Here is a 19,175-nt window from a genome sequence, read left to right as displayed (position 1 = left end):
AATATCACTAACACAGTCCACTTCAGCATCAATAAATGCTTATCGAATATAAATTACACAGAGAAATCCAAAAATACACAATATAAAAATCGCAGATTTATCTGGGTCAAAGTTTACTGCAGATATTAGAAGAGACTGTTTCCTGTGATGCATCATGAAGGGAGGAAGAAGACAACAGCAACCACAAGCTACTGAGCCGCTGAAGTTTGAATAGACATAAATATTACTGGCAAAACTACAATAATTTGTATTCTTAGTTTTCCAGCAATTTAAAATTGTAACTAAAAAGAACTTTTAAAAATGTGTGTTCCATGCATCAAATTTTACATTTATTTAAAAAATAAAATAAAGTCAGTGAAAACACCAGAAATCTGTGAAAAGATACTGTTTCTTGTTTTTATAGTATTCTAAAAATAAATAATTAATAAATCATACTTTTCTAGAAATGTAATTTGTATTTAAAGTGATTTTTGTTTCACTTTTACATGTATACCTCTTTTATTATTACTGTTATTAGTGGTACTGATTTTTTTCCCTAATTGTTTAACATTTCTTATAAAATGAAACAGTAAACACTGAAAATAATGAACCGTCTACCCCCTCACCAAACACACACACACACGTGTCTAATTTCAGTAAATACAGCCTGATACAACAGTAGTTGTTTATTTTCTGTCTCTCTGAATGAGCGCATGCCATAACTCCGCCCTGAGGATGCGCGTGCGCTTTGGATGCGTCTCTAAAACCAATCACTGACCCTCAGTGTGGTTTAAAGGCGCTGCACGCGCTGAGCTCATGAGCGCTCTTTAATTTCAGAAAAGACCAGACACGTGCTTAAAGAGGGCAGATGAACTGCAGCAGTCTTTTCTACGTCTAGAGTACTTTGTGCTTGAGTATGGAGTTAGTTTACTCTACCCACCTCTTCCAGTTGCGTCCTCGTTAAGTTGAGCGCCATTACCAGTTAGATATGACATAAATACGCGGACAACCAAAACAACCCGCATTTCTCCTGGATCTAATCAATGGCGTACTCCTCGGACTTCACCGTTGGGGCAGTGTTTGGACCTCCCCCGCCCCCTCACCTGTTCTCCGTGGTGGAACAAATCCAGGGCCGCGTGCAATCCTCCGCGCCGGCCCTGAGAGCCCCGGGGGCCCCGGACGAGCCCCTGGTGCAACTGGAAGGCGCCGAGCTTTGGGCACGATTTCACAGCATCGGAACAGAAATGGTCATCACCAAGTCCGGCAGGTATAGACTACAGCCAGCGCACGCGCTTCTGTTTAAGTATTTTCCCCCTCTTTTTTTCAGGTGTTATGGAATACAGAATGAGTTGAAATGAGCGCGTTCCGGTTCGTGCGTAAAGTGTGTGTGTGACGTGGCGGCGCGTGCCTCAGCAGGTGTTCTCGCAAAGTGAACATCCCATGCGTAAAAGCGCGTGGCACCACACTGGGGCTTTACGCACGACCAGTAAAGTAACCAATAACTGTGCATTTAGATGTGCTCAAACTTTTGCATACTCATCCTTGAAATCCAGGCTTCATCAGCAATCAACAACTGTACTATCTTTGCTGGCCCCATTCTTACACAGGGTATAGTTCAAGTGTTGTTATTAAAGATACAATAAGTAACTTTTTAAAGATAAAAAAAAACTGAAAATCAAAGTTATTTTTCTTCACTCCCTGGAACTAAACATATTTTTCTCATTATGCGCTTTTATTAAGTAATAGTCAAAAATACTGGCAGACATTGGTTTTGACCCGTATGCCAAAACACAGCTGGGGTTTAGTGTCATAAATATTTTATTATTTTTTAATCCTCTATTAAATGACTTACTGGGTTAAATTTTATTCTTAAAGATACAGTAGTGTAACCTGTGTGGAAAAAATAACCTCAAAATAAAGGTATATTCTCATATGCATGTATGAAATTATTAGTCACAGTTTGTGTTCTGCTGGATTAAAGTTCTAAATGAAAGATACAGTAAGTAACTTGACAAAATATTGGCAAATGTTATCTCTGAGGGACAAAAACAAGTACTCACAGATGCCAACAATGAACTTATCATTCTGTCTATCTTTGTAATACATTAGCCCCCTACCATCATTGTGTCATTAATGAAGATATAATAAGTCACTTCCAAAGCTTCTCACTGCATGTTTTATTGGGCTGTTGTCATTACAGATATGTTAAGTGATTTATTATGTCAGTATAACTGAGCGAATGTGGCTGGGCTGCAGGCGGATGTTCCCGGCTGTGAGGGTGCGCTGCTCTGGATTTGAAAGGAAGGCCCGCTACATCCTGCTGATGGATGTGGTGGCGGCGGATGAGTGCAGGTATAAGTTCCATGGTGCGAGGTGGACAGTGGCCGGGAAGGCAGACCCTGAGCTGCCCCGACGGATTTATATCCACCCAGACAGTCCGGCCCCTGGGGAGCAGTGGATGGACAAAGTGGTCAACTTCAACAAACTCAAACTCACTAACAACATCTCTGACCAGCATGGATTTGTGAGTCCAGCGTTTAAATTCCTTGTAGAAGACTGTGTGCAAATGTCTGTACAATAACTAGTATAGCCAACTCAAATACAAACAAAAAAACCTTGTGCTGTTACCACTTTTAAACATTCACTTTTTTTCAACAAATTTTTATAAATATATATAACAAAGAAAGACATTGTTAATGTCAAAAGGCAACTAGGCTTGGCATTTTCTTGGCACTTTTCAAAATCTCATTCCTTTGTGTATGCACTGCACATTTTATATCATTTTATTGTGCATTTACATTAAAAAATAAATAATATTTGAATAAAAATTTCCCATCCTCCAACATGTTAAGCTTGGCATATAAATCTGAATTTATTAATTTTATTAATGCAGATTTTTTTTCCTATTCTGAAAGATTACGCTATGAACAAAAATGTTTTTCATATTTTTTATAACCTGTATTTGTGCTGGTGTTTATGTATTATTTACAAAATGACATAAATATATTCATAATAGTTTAAAAAGTAATAATAAATAATAAAAAATCTTAAATCTTAGAATCCAGATATTAATATATTAAAAAACCAATAACAAATAGTTAAGTATTTGTGTATATTGTCAAAAAATGCTGCTGTTGTTCATTGGAACTATTTAAAATACTTTGAATATTTGAATGAATATTTGATTAAAATACTTTTGAATGTTATGGTCATTTTTATTACGTACATAAAATAATATATAAAAAATATAATGTAATAAAAAAATACATATACAAATGTTATTGAATGTAAATAAATTGTATTAATCTTCATCCACTGTAATGGACTGTCCAGGGTTGATTCAAAGGTTCCACACCCAAAATATATATCTATTACATTTTTCTAAATATATTTAAACATATATAAAAATTAAACATTTTTAATATAGTCTAGTTTTATTATAAAACAGATGACAGAACTTTTAAAGGAACAATTAACATATAATCAACTTTTTAACATTTCAGTCCATCTCATTGGTAAGTCCTCAGAGACATTGTCATGTTCATTTTAAGCCTATCGTCCTGAGCAAAAGTTTGGGTACCCCTGCTCAAATCTACTTCCCTTAACTGGTTTTCTATCAAAATACATTCTTTTTACACATAATTTTAACACAATGCATTTTAATTGTGAGAAAATCTGGATGATTAATAAAAGTAATACAAGTTTAGAAAGTTTGAGTTTTTCTAATTAATGGATGTTTTTAGAGATATTGGATATAAGATTTAATATTGGTCATCAAAGAATAAAATTGCAACTAAAACATAACCTAGGTCTGGTTTCCATATCTCATTTATTTACTACTATTAAATAAAATTAAGCTTTGAGTTTTAATTTTAGTGTTTATTGCATATTGTATTTTCTTGGTGGTAAAGGGATTATATGCAGGCTGTAAATCTGAGAAATGATCATGTTCTTTGTTGTTTTCGTGTTTTGACTGTAGACAATACTGAACTCCATGCACAAATACCAGCCTAGGATTCATGTGGTTCGTGCCAACGACATCCTGCAACTTCCTTACTGCACCTTTAAAACTTTTGTCTTCCCCGAGACTGAGTTCATGGCAGTGACGGCCTACCAGAATGACAAGGTACAAAGGTTGTGGCAACTCCTGGTCAAATCACACAATTTGTTGATTTTGTGTTAATAGGTAGACACATTGAAATATGACACAGTTTCTGATTCAATAGCAAAACATAGCAGAAAATGTAAAAATCATTCTGTAATGATATGCATAACACGACAAATAATAAAAAATCATCTAATCCCATAAAATAAATATTATACATTATATATTACATGCAGAAATGTTATATGCACCTAAGATTATTATTTAAAATAATTATTGTTCTTAATAAGCGTGTTGCTTGTAATAAAACATAAATAATGTCAAAGGTAATTTTTTTTTCTAATGTGTTGTGAGCTATATTGAAGAACATAATTTATTTCCAGATGTTCTTATTCATCATATGGATTAGTTATATTAACATCACTCTTGATTTAACATAATGAAGTATTTATTAACCAGCATTGGATGACAATAATAATACTCAAATAACACTGGATGGCCACCAGGAGGGATTTGGAAAGGGTTAAACCAGCATATTCACATACAGAATATCACTACATACTGTAACAAAGTTATTTACTTTTACTGAAATGTTACTGCCTTTAAAAACCTTTAAACTTTTTACTGTACATTAACTTCTTACTTTACATTAATCCTTCATTTGACCATATAAGCACAATTGTAGTTTTACAAACATAATTTAGTCAATATGTTGCTCTGCATACTTTGTTAGCTTCTTTTACCCGGTCTTGTTTTGTCAGGACTCTCAAAGATACACCACAAAACAAGTATAATTTGTTTGGTGGAACACTCTCAGTGCCGCAGTGACTCTGTGGTTTCTCTATTTGTATATCTTTTTAGATAACGCAGCTGAAAATTGACAACAATCCATTTGCTAAAGGGTTCCGTGACACAGGGAATGGCCGCAGAGAGAAACGGTCAGAACAAACTTCCCACATACACACAGCACACAGAATGCTGAAAATAAATCCCTTTATATTAATTAGCAAAAGTAAATAAACACCACGTACAGAATGTCTGTTGAAATGAATTGCTGGCATGTGCATATGTGTTTATAACGTTTGTGTGTGTGTGTTCAGGAAGTCATTGGTTCAGTTAAAGCTGAACTTTAGAAATGTTGAAAAAACTGAAAGTGGATCTTCAGATGAATCATCTGACCCCCAAGTTTACTGCCTCCAGGAGCCCACCGCTACTTCCACATCTGCAGGTGTTTATCATGTACACATTTATTAACTTTAATTTTTTGTTTATTATTTCTCTCTTCATAAAATAAAGCATATTTCCAAGGGTCTAAGATGTATTACATTATTTAATTACACTGTTGTTGTTACCATTATTATTATATCATTGCTACTACAGTAGTAATATTGTTACTACTATTATTGTTGTAGTTGTTATTATTATTATTATTATTATTATTAATAGCAGTAATATTAGTAGTGTTAGCATTAGTTGTAGTAGCAGAACTAGTAGCAGCAATATTACTCTGGTACTTAAGAAAGAAAAATATAATTAAATATAAAAATATATAATAGTAATCATAACCCTACTCCTTGTTCAGATCTGTGTGAGACTGACTCGGAGAGCGATGCAGGGTCTAACAGGAGCAGCGCTCAGGGCTCAGATATCTCTACCACCACTGGCAGTGAGACCCCTGAACAAGAAACTGAACACACCCCTAAATACAACACCAAGACCCTCGAGCACAGCACTGAAAACACTTTCAAACACATCACAGAGATCAATGAGCGCAGAGAAGAGAACACTGGTCATAACACCAGAAATAGTGATAATTACAGCACTGAAAACATTAGAGAACACTACACTGAAACAAGCTTGGCAAGCATTACTGAACATCATACCAAACACAACACTGAACATACCCTTGACCCAAGTAATGTCCCCTGTTCTGTGCTGGAGCCGGAGCCCCTCAGACTCATACACACTAACATACACCCTCACACAATCCAGCATACACTTCCTCACACACTCCGCTGCTGTTTGTCTCTGGGACCCCCGCTGGTCAGTGGGCTCCTACCCCAACCTAACCCTCTCCACCTGCTCAGGACCCTCAACCCCCTGGTGACCCCCCCGAATCCCACAGACCACCAACTCAGCAGCTGGACTCCTGACGTGGATGCTGCCAGACGAGGGGCTTTACACACACTCCAACAGTTTGGACCCCCCACTCAGGTGAGTAGCCTTTAACATGTAACGAAGGGGAATTCTAACAACTTTTCAAAGTCATGCATCTAGAGATAATGGTTTGCAACCTATTTTTATAAGCTGTTTTAAAATGTCATAACAGATCCTTTTAAAACGAATAATATGAGGTAACACTCCTGCTACAAAATGTAAATAACAGCAATCTATTAATTTATAATTGCTTTCTGGCATCCTTAATAGAAATAAAATTCTGTTATGGCATGTCTGAATACCACCCCTCCATCCCACACACACACCACATTTTAAACATAATTTTCTACTTTTTTTTTTTAATCTATTTTTAATAAAATATATTCTTTATTTTTTATAGGGTGTCATCATCTCCCACTACTATCCCTATAACTACATGAATGTGATTGCTACAGCGATTCCAGCAGTCCTTCCTCGCTCCAGAGGTTCTCCATATGCTCTTCCTCCCCTCCGTCCTCCTGGGACCTCCAATGCTCTAGGGGGCCGCAGGGGTCAAAAGTCGCCTACGTCCCGATCCACCCAATGAGACAGCAAATGGGAATGGAACAGATTTAATAGGAACTCAGATGCAGGAATTATATTTATTAAATAATGATATCAGAATTAAATTAGGATCATCAGAGTGGTATCAGAATCATTTCAAGCAAATAAGCTGAAGCAACGCATTAAAAATAATGTAGACAAAATACCATATTTTCATACTGTAGTGGTTAACACCACCGCTGCCCTCTATTCAGCAGACTGGGGTTTGGTTAATCGCTCAGGCAGGAACATCATGCTAGAACAACAAGAGTCCTTGGGAAAGACTCCTAATGCTACATTTGCTTGCATCTGTAACATTATGTAAATTATAAGTCACTCTGGGTAAGAGCTATTGTCAAATGCTACTAATATTTATATGTATTTATATGATTTAATTCAAATTCAACAACACAAAGAACAGAATAAGAAAGAAATGACATTAGGCAATTGCATCAGGGCTTCCCCACCCAAAATATGAAATTATAACAGACAGGATGATTTCAGGACTGGAAATACACCACATCTCCACAGTCTCATAACAGAAAAAAAAATCACTGAAATCCACCGAAAATCATATTTCTTCTGTTTCCTTTTTGGTTCAATCATGGGTATCACTGTATTTCAGATTCATTATAATCTGGGCTTTCTGTCATTTACTACTGGACTTTCAATGAACTAATTTTTAAGGGCATATTAACATATTGTACAAAAGTCAGAAACCACCCTTTCATACATTTCCAGTCACAACTATTAGATACAAATTATTCATTTTTAAGAAGCTAGTTGTGAGAAGAGGTTCAAGGTAATCCATTTGTAGAAGAACTAAGCAGTTTGCAAAATCACAACAAAAAAATATAACTGGAGCCATAGAAATGGCTAAAGACCTGCTGTCTCATCAAAACTCTCCCTATCAGATGAACAGCACTTAAATGTATGAAAGAAAACCTGAACAAACCTTCAGCTTTTCACCTTTCTGCTGCAAGAAGAACAACTCAAAACTATGGGTCTGAAAGGATAAGAGAGACAGAAAGACTTCAGAAAAGAAATGAGAAACAAATGAAAGAGATCAAACACAGAAACTCAGATAATAGCAGCCTTAGCATCACTGAAAATGTTTGGTTTTGCATGGATTGTGGAACCAACTTGTAGGACTGAATTTGGTTGTCTCTCACTTTCACCCAGAACTGTATGGAAATTTGGATTAAAGGTGTGATTTAAGTTATTTATTAATGACACTCTGTTGCTCTGTTCTGCTTTATTTGTGCATGGCTAAAATGAGCAAATGAGAGAGATTTTCACATTAAATTGATAGTGAACTTTGATTAATAACAGATATGGATAATAACAGTGTGGAAATGTTGCTGAAATGTTGCTTTAACTACTGTAATATTTTCTCCCATTTTTTCAGTGTTATTTTAAATTGTGGCCTCAATTTTGTTCTAATTGTTTTTTTTATCTGAATTAAAAGTAGGCCAGAATTGAACTGGCATCAGTGTTCTCCACAAAACAAAAAGGCAAGTGTTGCTGGAGGAAAAATGATTTTTCAAGGATTTTGGTTCTATCTAGAGCCAGCAACATTTAAACATTATTTGATTACTACAGGGATTCCACTTTGAACACTATATAAACCACTTAGCAACATTGCGGCAAATACATGAGATATGAAATGAGAGGACATGATAATATAGCAACAACCTAACTCTCTGATGACCACTCTTAACTACATAACAGCCCCTTAGCAATCACTAGAAGTACTATAAAAATGTTTATCAACACCTTTGCAACTGCCTGGGATACCATATCAACTACACAGCAAAAGTCCCATTACCATTTTTAGCATTATATTCACAACACAATAACATACTGTCAGTCACCAAAGACAACATGGCACCCAGCTACAGAACCTTAGCAACCACCCTGGTAAACATAGCAACAAGGTAAATTACCATTGTTACAATATGCAATATTAACCCTCCTTGGGATGTAAAGCATGATGTGTTCAAATACTTTTTCCAACAGGCCATTCCTCCTGTGATCTGCAGAGCTCCTAGTTCATATTCAAGGCGCTGGCCAGAAAGAGATGCATCAGAGGAGGGCAATCGGTATTCTGTACAAAATGAAAAACAAAAAAGCTAAAACATCATTGCTATACTGTATTTATAATGCTATATATGCTATCTTTATATCTAATAAAAGTAATAATAGTACTTTTATTGTTCTTTTTCCTGTTGTTCCTTAATAATTTTACATTTTTTAATGTATTATTTTTATTTTACTTTATTTTCTGATTGTATCACATTTCTGTCTATATATTCAAAACATAAACATAAAGGAACGATATCATAAATAGATGGTAGCTATTAGTTTCATACAATAGACCTTCATTTATTCTCAATTTTACATTTTCTGTTCCGTCCTGGGCTATCTAGTCCAGCAGTTATGTGCTGCTGATAAAACTGAACATATCCCTATAGTGTTTGGAGTGCAGTGTGAGGTCAGGAAACAAATTTCTGTTCTGCTAACTGACATATCAACAGCTGTGCTGAAAACCATAACCTCATGTTTCTTTTGCCCATTTGTGTGACTTTTAAATAATTTTGTCTTCATACATTTACTGTAATGTTATACACTGTTTCATTCTCCCTTTTTACTCATCATAGTCTTCTCTGGAACTCTCTAGTCTACTCCCTGATATAATAACCAATATAACATTAATGTAACTACAGTGGATCTAGTCACTGTTACAAGTAATTAGATATATTGGTACAACTTGTATAATTACACATCTGTATCAATTTCAGGTCTGCCTCGAAGTATAAATTGACTGGTCTAACCTAGTTGTAACAGCTGATATTCTCTCATTTATTTACATTTGGGTAATTGCATTTATAATTAGAAAGGATCAGAACATTACATCTTAAATGAACTTTATCTGAATATTAATGTCCAGCACTAATTTTCAGTTTACTTAGGCCTACTATAGAATATTTGTGTAATCTGTAACTTAACAGAGGTGCTGCTGCTGACCTTGCTGACACCAAGGATTATGGGAAATCTAAGACAGTGAATGATACATCAGCCAGAGGAACCTGGCTTTTTAAACAAACACCCTATACAGACACAAACTGGTACCTTGCTCCCTCAGAACACAGCATTGGGTAGACAGTCTTTATCGTTTATCAGACACAGTTACTGTTACTCAAACACAAGCTGAACATATGTCAGCATGAATTTGTGCAGCTGAGGAGTTTTAACAATGCAAGACAGATTCTGCCAATCATTTATTTTCTGTAACCACTTCTCAAGTTCAGGGTCGTGGTGGGTTTAGGGCCTACCATGAATCACTGTGTGAAAAGCAGGGATTCCACCCTGAAGTGCCAGTCCATTACAAGGCACCATACACTCACACATTTACTCAAACTCCCATACCTAGGGTCATTAAAGCATAGCCAGTTTACTTACCAACGTGTCTTTTTGGACTGAGGAGGGAACCAAAGAACCCAGAGGAAGCCCATGCAGGGAGAACACCAAACTCTGCACAAACAGTGACCAGATGTGGGGTTTGAACAATCCCAGAACCATAGAGCTGTACACATTTCTGCCATTTGAAAATAAATGATCAAATAAATAAAATCACGTAGAAAGCCATAATTTAACAATTGTAAAAAAAAATAAAAATTAAATAAATAAATAAATAAATAAATAAATATTTCCATTTTGTAGCGCTGCTTGCTTGTCCAGTGTTAGCAGTGGAGAAAAAATATTTAGAGCACGACAATACATTTCAAAATAAAAATAAAGCCTAATAAATGAAATTCCATGTAATGTTTTATTTTAATTAGAGGGCATCAAATGATGTCATTTCAGGCGTATGACAAAAAAAATCTAATTTTTTTCAAGTGGTAAAGCGAGATTATATAAAATTCCATTTAAAAAACATACATTAATAAATTACATTTTAGTAGAGTCGGTGACAGTTAAATCAGTCAAAGTATGACACAGATAAATAAAAAGAAATTCAAAAAAATATTTTTTCCCCCCATAGGAACCAGGAACTTTTCTGACGTCATCGGGAGGTGAAGCGGCAGTTCAGCGGTGAGATGAGCTAATCTGCGAAAACCGTTTATTCGGACAATATGCAACATTCGAATAGAGGAGGTTACATAGGGGGGTAACTGTTAAACAGACCCGGTGTATAACAGTTTTATGTCATGACGTTGAATTGTGTAGGTTTCTAATAATGCGACCGTTTTGTGTTAGCTACGTGCTGCTAGGCGTTCAGTGTTTACTTCTACTGTCTGTTCTACTTCTGAACGGAATACACTCACAAAATCACACGGAAAGCACGGAAAACAGAGACACGACGACTACCACCACCACCACCACAACGACTACAACGACAACGACAACAACCTCCGCCTCCAGCCCCTCATCAACCGCGGCTGTGAATGGGGCCAGAGCCGTGGAGAACGAGACCGAGCCGGCGGAAAGACCTTCGCAAGAGCCGCAGAACAACACCGAGCAGTTCCACTACAGCCCGCCGTCTCCCGTCATTCTTTGCAGATATCTGTAAGAAAAAAACAGTAAAATTAGTGTTTTTAGCTATAGTTTTCTACAATATTTTTTTAATTCTTTTTCACCACATTAAACAATGAAGGCATTGTATTATTCTGTTATCCTAGCTAGCTTTTATTCTTCTGTTCCTCCTTAAAGGTGTCACGTTGTTTCTGTTTGTAACTTAGCTTTTCTACCAATTTGACAATCGCGAAGGTTCTTCCACGTTATGGAGTATACCATAATGTTAACTTCTTTTTTAATTTCCCCGTTCCACCTTAAATAGTAGCAGTGCATTTCATTGTAAGTACATACATGAAGTTAGCATCTTATTTAATTTTCCGAAGTCAAATAAATTATCTACACGCAGATCCGCCAAAACATTAACATGTTTCTAGAGTTAATGTCCATTTTATCCGCTCCAGTGACCGTAGTGGTGCAACTTGTTCTGCAGTTACAAACTGTAGTCCGTTGATTGCTCGTTCCTCTGGCCATTTCGCCATGTACTTGAATGGTCAGGACCGCCACGGAGCAGGTATGATTTGGGTGGATCATTCTCAGCACTGAAGTGGTGGTGGTGGTGTGTTGTGCTCGCAGGAGTGGATCAGACACAGCTGCTGGCGTTATTAACCCCCCATATGTTTTGTGGATAGGGAACCATCATCCAGCCAACAGCGTCCTGTGCAGTGTTTTTGTTCACTGATGAAGGAACAGGGGACGACCAACACACACTGCACCAACAGATGAGCTACTGTCACTGACTTTACATCTACACGGTGGACCAAAAAAAGTTAATGTGTCATATAGAGTGGACAGTGAGAAAGCACGTGGTTTAAAATGTCCATCAGCACGGCTGTGTCTGATCCACTTGTACCAACCCAACACACACTTACGTGTCATGAACACGCAAGTGTCACTGCATTGCTCTGGATACTGACCTCTGAATAACAGGGTGAAAGAGGGCCATCTGTGTATGCAGAGCAATTAATGGATTACAGCGTGTAACTGTACAAAAAAAAAAGTGCGCCTATGTTTTCAGTGGAGATGAATGAATGAAGGTACAAGGTACACATTATTGTTAAAGCTGACCTGTGTTAAAATGGTCAGTTGTGTTTAATTAATAATAGTAATTGGTTTAAAATACATTAATAATACCTTTGCACGTTGTCTTACATGGTTTTGGTTCTTTGTCCAGACCGGAGGAGTTCATATTTTGCGAAGAGCCTGAGGACCATAAAGGAAACACCACTGCTTTTCTGGAGATGGGACATGGCTGTCTGAAGGTGAGTAGTGGAAGATTGATTTGATTGATCCATTCATTCATGCATTAATTTATTAACTAAATGTATGTGTTTGAATGTGAATAAACATAAATCCAGAGGGAAACCTTAAATAATTTTCTAACAAATTCAGACGGCCTGAGACACATCACATTTATTTAAGGTAGTTAAAAATGTAATTGTATTTTATTTTTATTTATTTATCGTTACACTTATATAGCGCCTTTCTAGATACCCAAGGACGCTTTACAATCTACACTGCTCAGAACGCTCAATTCACACACACACACTGGCGAGAAGCGGCAGCCAAACGCGCACAGCGTACTCTTGACCAGAAACAACCGTCCACCTGGAGGACTGCATCGGGCACTAGGATTTCACCCAGGACAGAGCGCCAATCCATATCTGGGCACACACACATTCACTCACACATACACACTCATTAACTCACAAACCAGGACAGTTATTACAGAAGCCAATTCACCTACCCTCCATGTTTTTGGACTGTGGGAGGAAACCGGAGCCCCCGGAGAAAACCCACGCAGACACGGGAAGAACATGGAAACTCCACCCAGATGGGACTTGAACCCAAGATCCCAGTGCTGGGAGGCGAACGTGCTAACCACCAAGCCACCGTGCCGTATATATTGCAGGATATCATGTAATTATTTTTTTGCATATTATGTGTCAACATAAACATTGAATCTCAAAAATAAAAGCTTGCCTGACAAATGGAGAAATAATCAACTTGAACTGTATCTTGAAAGTTATTTCATTAAATGGACACATGAAGCCTGTTACTGTTGTGCAATATCCAGCATATACCCTGTTTGTGCTCATACTTCTATTCATTAAAAATGCTTCAATATTTAAAATGTACATCCACAGATGACAGAAAGTGTCGTGGGGCAATTGAGAAAATATCTAGGTCAACAGTTTGGTGAAATGCTGATTTTATGTTTTAACAGCTTGAATTTGTAAGCATACATTTATATTACACTTAGTTACTTTGAGAGACAGCAGTGCCTACAAGTACATGTGGGTCATGATGGATGCTTGTTAAGGAGTTGGACATGAGTAAGTAGGCAGTGGAGCAGGCAGTGGAGCAGGCTTCGATGTGGCATTATCACTAATTAGGTTAGATTAGGCCTTAACGAAAATATGTTTAATACACTCTCTTTATATCTTCTCCTTAATATTTCATCATCATCATCATCATCATTTTCTTCTCCGCTTCTCCATTCCTTAATATTTGTATTAGGTATATATTTTCTTCATTTTTGTTAGAACAAAGTCTAATGCCATTATGTGTTTATATTTGCACATGCACAGTATTTTTACTAACTATCCAAAACAAATTTATCTGACTGCTTGTTTCTCCTCACTGTACAATTTACCTTAAATATCAATTATTGCTTGGCTTCTTTTTCATACAGATAGGAAATCAGGGTCAAGTGTACAAAGACGTAAACCACACCCAGGTGCTGTGCTCAGCTTTGGCTGGCATTGAATGCGCTGGACCTCGTGAATTTCTCAGAGGGAATGAACCATGCATCAAGTAAGATTTCAAATCACCTGTGTTTATTAAGGATGTAACATTGTGACTTAAATGCAACGCTAAACCATTTTCTCATGGTTGCAAGATCTGTTATGTTGAACACTAATGGGAAATTAGGATCTTTGAGCTCTCCACTTCCAACAAACAGCAGCTCAGGTCTTATCTTTTAGAAGACTGATGTTATATCTCTACAGTTTTAGTTCCAGAGACTTGTAGAATCTGTACAATGGTGCAGACACATTTATATTTTTGGCATGTATATGTTATATCTTACCACTTGAGGGCATTGTAGTACTAAGTTTGTTTTTTTTCCCATCGCTGGGAGGTGTGATGGAAAATGTCCTGAAAATGACCTCGAATAACTAATCTAAAAATACTAAAAATTAAATAGATGATCAAATATACAGCACCACTGACTTGATGTGCAATATGCTATAAAGTATTTATTACTGAATAGAATAGCATGGATAAAGAAGGCTTTATTTAGGCTGTTTTATTATCAGTTGATTCATCAGAAATATTAATTGGTTTGAGTGAAAAAAACTATACCAAACCTAAGATACACCCCCCCCCCACATAAAAAAAACACACACAGTTAAGCTTCTCATGCACTGCTTAGAAATAGTCTAACACAACTCTAGACAACTCAAAGAATATTCATTCACTTATTCATTGTCTGTAACTGCTTATCCAGTTCAGGGTCATGGTGTATCCAGAGCCTACCCGGAATCATTGGGCACAAAGCAGGAACACACCCTGAAGGGGTTGCCAGTTCATCGCGGACAACATACACTCACGTATTCACTCACACACTCCCACGTATGAACACTTTTGAGCAGTCAATCCATCTAGCAACGTGTGTTTTTGGGCAGTAGGAGGAAGCTGGACACCCGAAGGAAACCCACATGGACACAGGGGTTCACCCATTTTACTTCAAAGCAACTAAAATACTGGGACATCAAAATCATCTTAAATCCAGAGTTCATAAATGGAGAAGCCTTGGCCTAAAGGTTAGAGGACCAGGCTTGGTACCGGAAGGTTGCCGGTTTGATCCCCAGGACCGGCAGGAACATCCATGGCTGAAGTGCCCTTCAGCAAGGCACTTCACTGGGCGCTGGGGATGGCTGCCTGCCACTCTGGGTGTGTGTTCACAGCCCTTAGTACACAAGTGTGTGTGTTCACTGCCACAGATGGGTTAAATGCAGAAGACACATTTTGTTGTTATTATTATTATTAAGTGTGAAGAATGTCATGATGAAGATGTAGAGAAAGGGGACTGAAATATGTTTGAATGTTGTCACAGTAAACTGCTTTAAAAATTTTAATGCACCATCTGAAAGATGGGCCGTGCATCTAAAATACTAAGAGATACTAATGTTTGCGTACTTGTGATTTCATTTTTTTCTCTTTTATGGGATACTAGTGTTGCACAGTACACCGATACTAGAAAAGTATCTCAATACTTTGTCATTAAAAACGGCACTATACCCCATATCATTAGTACCGGTACTTTAACCCCTTTCCACAGAAACACCCTCTACCCAAAACACAAATACTCACACACCAATTTTCAGCCACCTTTACTCAACTGTTCTCCAGAAAAACACAGAGAGCCCACACTGCTCGGTACTTACTGTTTACATCTGGAGCAGGATGCCGTTTAAACTTTGACTTTTAAACCATAACAGACATGTAAGGTCTCTTCAGTCTCTTCTTTTTTGTCTTTAAAAATCACTTACAGTCTCAGGAAAGGAGCCTCGCTGGTGAAAAGCTCCAAAAGATAATCCCATGCTCACCACTCCACAGTAAACATGTCTTTGTTTCCTGCGTAATGGTAACACACTGTTCTGGAGCTCCTGGTGCCCAGACAATGTGAAGGTTTTACGTAAAGTCTTCATGAATTCAAAGCTGAGTGCGGTCTTCCTGTTAGCTGCGGACCAATGAGCAGCTGCTGGCTGTGAGCGGGGTCCTAGTACCCTGGGGAGGGGTGCGCTGCTGGTCGCAGCTCTCCACAGTGATTCACTCCGAGCTCTGAGCAGGAGGGTCAGAAGTGATTGACACCTCTGTAAACCAATAGCAGGGATTCAGACAAAGACAAAGAGAGGTGATGTCCGAGAGCGGGAGACACAGCTGTCTCTGTGGTTATTCTGTTCCCAGAGGCAGAGCTGTGGGAGACACTGCAAAACAGTAAAAACACATCTTATGACTTGGGACCGAAGGCACGTCTGGACCCAGAAATGGCGTAAGGTCATGTGTGGTGTCACACATAACAAGTGGATACCAGTGATTTTTGCCGACCGCCCTCAGCGTGTAGAGAAAGTACATTAATTTTCCTGATGTTTTAGATTTTTGCCATAGTATCATTTCAGTATCGGTATCGAGATATTTAGGCAGGTATCGTATCGAAAGTCATAATTTTGGTATCGTGACAACACTAGGGGATACTTAAGGCTAGATAGATGCAAGGCATCTTACTGAATTGGCTTTTAACTCACTCATTACCTCTCATATGTTTACCAAAATGTTCCACAAGGACCTTAGCCTGGAAGGTTAAACTAAACCAGACAGTCAGTGTTTTCAGAGACTACATTTCTCAGAGACCCATTTCTAGGCTGGAAACATCAGGTCAGTTTCTGCTTTCTGGAACTCACACAGCCATTTATTTTCTGACTCTCTCCTCTGGCATTTTTCCAGATACACGGGTCACTACTTCATCACCACTCTCCTGTACTCCTTCTTCCTGGGCTGTTTCGGAGTGGACCGTTTCTGTCTGGGGCACACAGGCACAGCTGTGGGGAAGCTCCTAACTCTTGGAGGTCTTGGAATCTGGTGGTTTGTTGACCTGATCCTCCTCATCACTGGAGGACTGACACCCAGCGATGGCAGCAACTGGTGCACCTTCTACTGACCATCACATATAATCTCAATTTCTTCCAGCTCTTAAAGGAGCAGTCTGCTGATTTCTCAAATAAATCTTCTTTATGTTATGAAACGGCCATTATGTCTGACACCCAATGGAAAGTGAATGCTAAATCAGAAACATGGTCTCCGTGGAACATACAGGGGTTTATTCAGTTAAAATAATATATATAATAATCATTTAAAATATAATTGCTTGCTGTGCAGTTTTTTTTGGTGGTTAAAAAAGACTGATAATTTTATTTCTACATGTTATTATGCAGCAAACTTGCAGAAAAACCACCTGCAGCTGGTTCTGTTTGGAGACCTTGCACTCACTGCATTCTTTTGTTTTCACATATTTGCACAGGACAAACGCCCTACGTGCAGTGTTTAAAGGACCCATATAATGGCAAAAGACAATAGTTTAACAATAGATAGCCCAGTCCATATGTAATTAAGCAGGCTGTTTTGAGTTCAGTGTTTTGTCTACCCATTCAGCAGATATAAGATTGGCCTTTGTAAGTATTGGTTCAGCATGGATTGTCTTTTTAAATGTGGATGTTATTTAGGTTCATCAGTCTTAAAATACGATAACAAACAGAACTGGTTTACCTATAATGGATAAAGAATTTGAAGAATCAACATCAAAATCAAATATATGACACCAGAGAAAAAGGAGACGGAATGTTGAATATCTACCCGTCTAACAGAACTCTCTTTGAATGTTCCAAAAAAAGACACACATCCTTTCTTAGCGTTGATTAATGTTTACTGTGATTTTGCTACTGTGGGAATATGGACTACTTGTACATCTTTATTTTGTGTTGAGTTGGATGTTTTGTTTTGAATATCTGTGTTAAATTAAATGTGTACACATTTTTTTTTAGAAGTACCGTGTAAAGAGGTTTTCATCAATTGTCATCAATTACTGTCCAAACGTTCCAATGACAGCACTAAAATACACAACACAAATTTACCTGAATAGAGGGCTTTCAACACTCTTCACCTGTCCACCATAGATGCAGTTTAAAAATGTGTTAGGCCTAAAACCTCTCAGAATTATAATAAAGCAATATCACAGGCGCCTGGCAATGTATTCATAACCATTTCAGGTAATAACTCTGAGGAGCTTTAAGGGGATTCAGGCTCTATCTGCTTCTATTCACAACCACTGAAATATTCAGACTTAGAATGGGAGCATTTCACATCAGAAGGTTTATATTGTGACAGGGTAATTATGCGCTACTGCTTAGTCCATTTTCATGATCAAGTTTTGCAGCAGTATCATATATCTTTTGTGTTCAGAGGCCAGTATGTTTGCTCAGCTATGTGATCCGTTCGACTTCCTTTTTCCTCCTGATTTAATTTACTGTAGTCCTCCTAGAGGGATGTTTTGATAAAATGCTAGGATTTGCATAGGCAGCTGGAATGCTGACGGTGTAGAAAACTGCTGCCAAAGAACACTATCCTGTATTAGATCAAAAAGCGACAAAACGTTGTTGATGTACAGAGCCTCTTTAGGCAAATAAACATTACGTAACTGGGATTAACTCTGCAATCTAAGCACAGCTGCTACATAAGCTCTTTCTTTGTGTCATGTTTTTCTTTTCTTTCTTTTACCACCCTTCATTTATTCAGTTTTCAGTCAACAGAGCTGTTTGTTTACCGAGGTATTGAACCTGCACAGTGGTATCAGAAAAAAGAAATGGAATAATTTATACAAATATGTACTTTACTTACTGTGTACACCGTTTGACTTTAGTGCAGTTTCTGCACCTGTAAAGTTCTGTTAAAGAAGATGGTTGCAATATTTGTTCCTCATGTTCCAATTAATCACAAACACTTTCAGGGGTTTTGAGTTCTGGTCTCAGACAGTCGTCTTTACTGCCCTTTCATACTCATAGCTTCTTCATAGAGTTCTACTCATTGGAAGGATGGACTCAAAAATTGTGGATTTGTTCAGTATTCACATCAACACCTAGGGGCTACTCCACAAAGCTGGATTACTTAAGACTGGAGATGGGAATTGTCCATAAGAATGTCAGCCCTTTTCTTATTG

The 19,175-nt window shown here is 37.6% G+C and overlaps 2 protein-coding genes across 2 annotated transcripts; both read left to right on the top strand.

Annotated features, from left to right (window-relative positions):
• Window positions 1-838: 838 nt before the first annotated feature.
• On the top strand, window positions 839-7,046 carry LOC136677882 (T-box-containing protein TBX6L-like). The gene is made up of 7 exons (XM_066655576.1): window positions 839-1,246; window positions 2,236-2,503; window positions 3,959-4,105; window positions 4,946-5,022; window positions 5,185-5,312; window positions 5,667-6,298; window positions 6,642-7,046. Exons 1-7 carry the CDS (start codon window positions 1,023-1,025, stop codon window positions 6,825-6,827), a joined length of 1,662 nt encoding a protein of 553 aa, XP_066511673.1. The 5' UTR covers window positions 839-1,022; the 3' UTR covers window positions 6,828-7,046.
• Window positions 7,047-10,864: 3,818 nt separating this feature from the next.
• Window positions 10,865-18,810, top strand: LOC136679380 (TM2 domain-containing protein 2-like). The gene is made up of 4 exons (XM_066657875.1): window positions 10,865-11,392; window positions 12,573-12,660; window positions 14,094-14,215; window positions 16,910-18,810. Exons 1-4 carry the CDS (start codon window positions 11,064-11,066, stop codon window positions 17,121-17,123), a joined length of 753 nt encoding a protein of 250 aa, XP_066513972.1. The 5' UTR covers window positions 10,865-11,063; the 3' UTR covers window positions 17,124-18,810.
• Window positions 18,811-19,175: the final 365 nt, after the last annotated feature.

This window comes from Hoplias malabaricus, chromosome Y (assembly GCF_029633855.1).
Source record: "Hoplias malabaricus isolate fHopMal1 chromosome Y, fHopMal1.hap1, whole genome shotgun sequence".
Classification (NCBI taxonomy): Eukaryota; Metazoa; Chordata; class Actinopteri; order Characiformes; family Erythrinidae; genus Hoplias; species Hoplias malabaricus.
The sequence above is the reverse complement of the archived record's forward strand: the minus strand, read 5'-3'. Positions and strand labels throughout refer to the sequence as shown.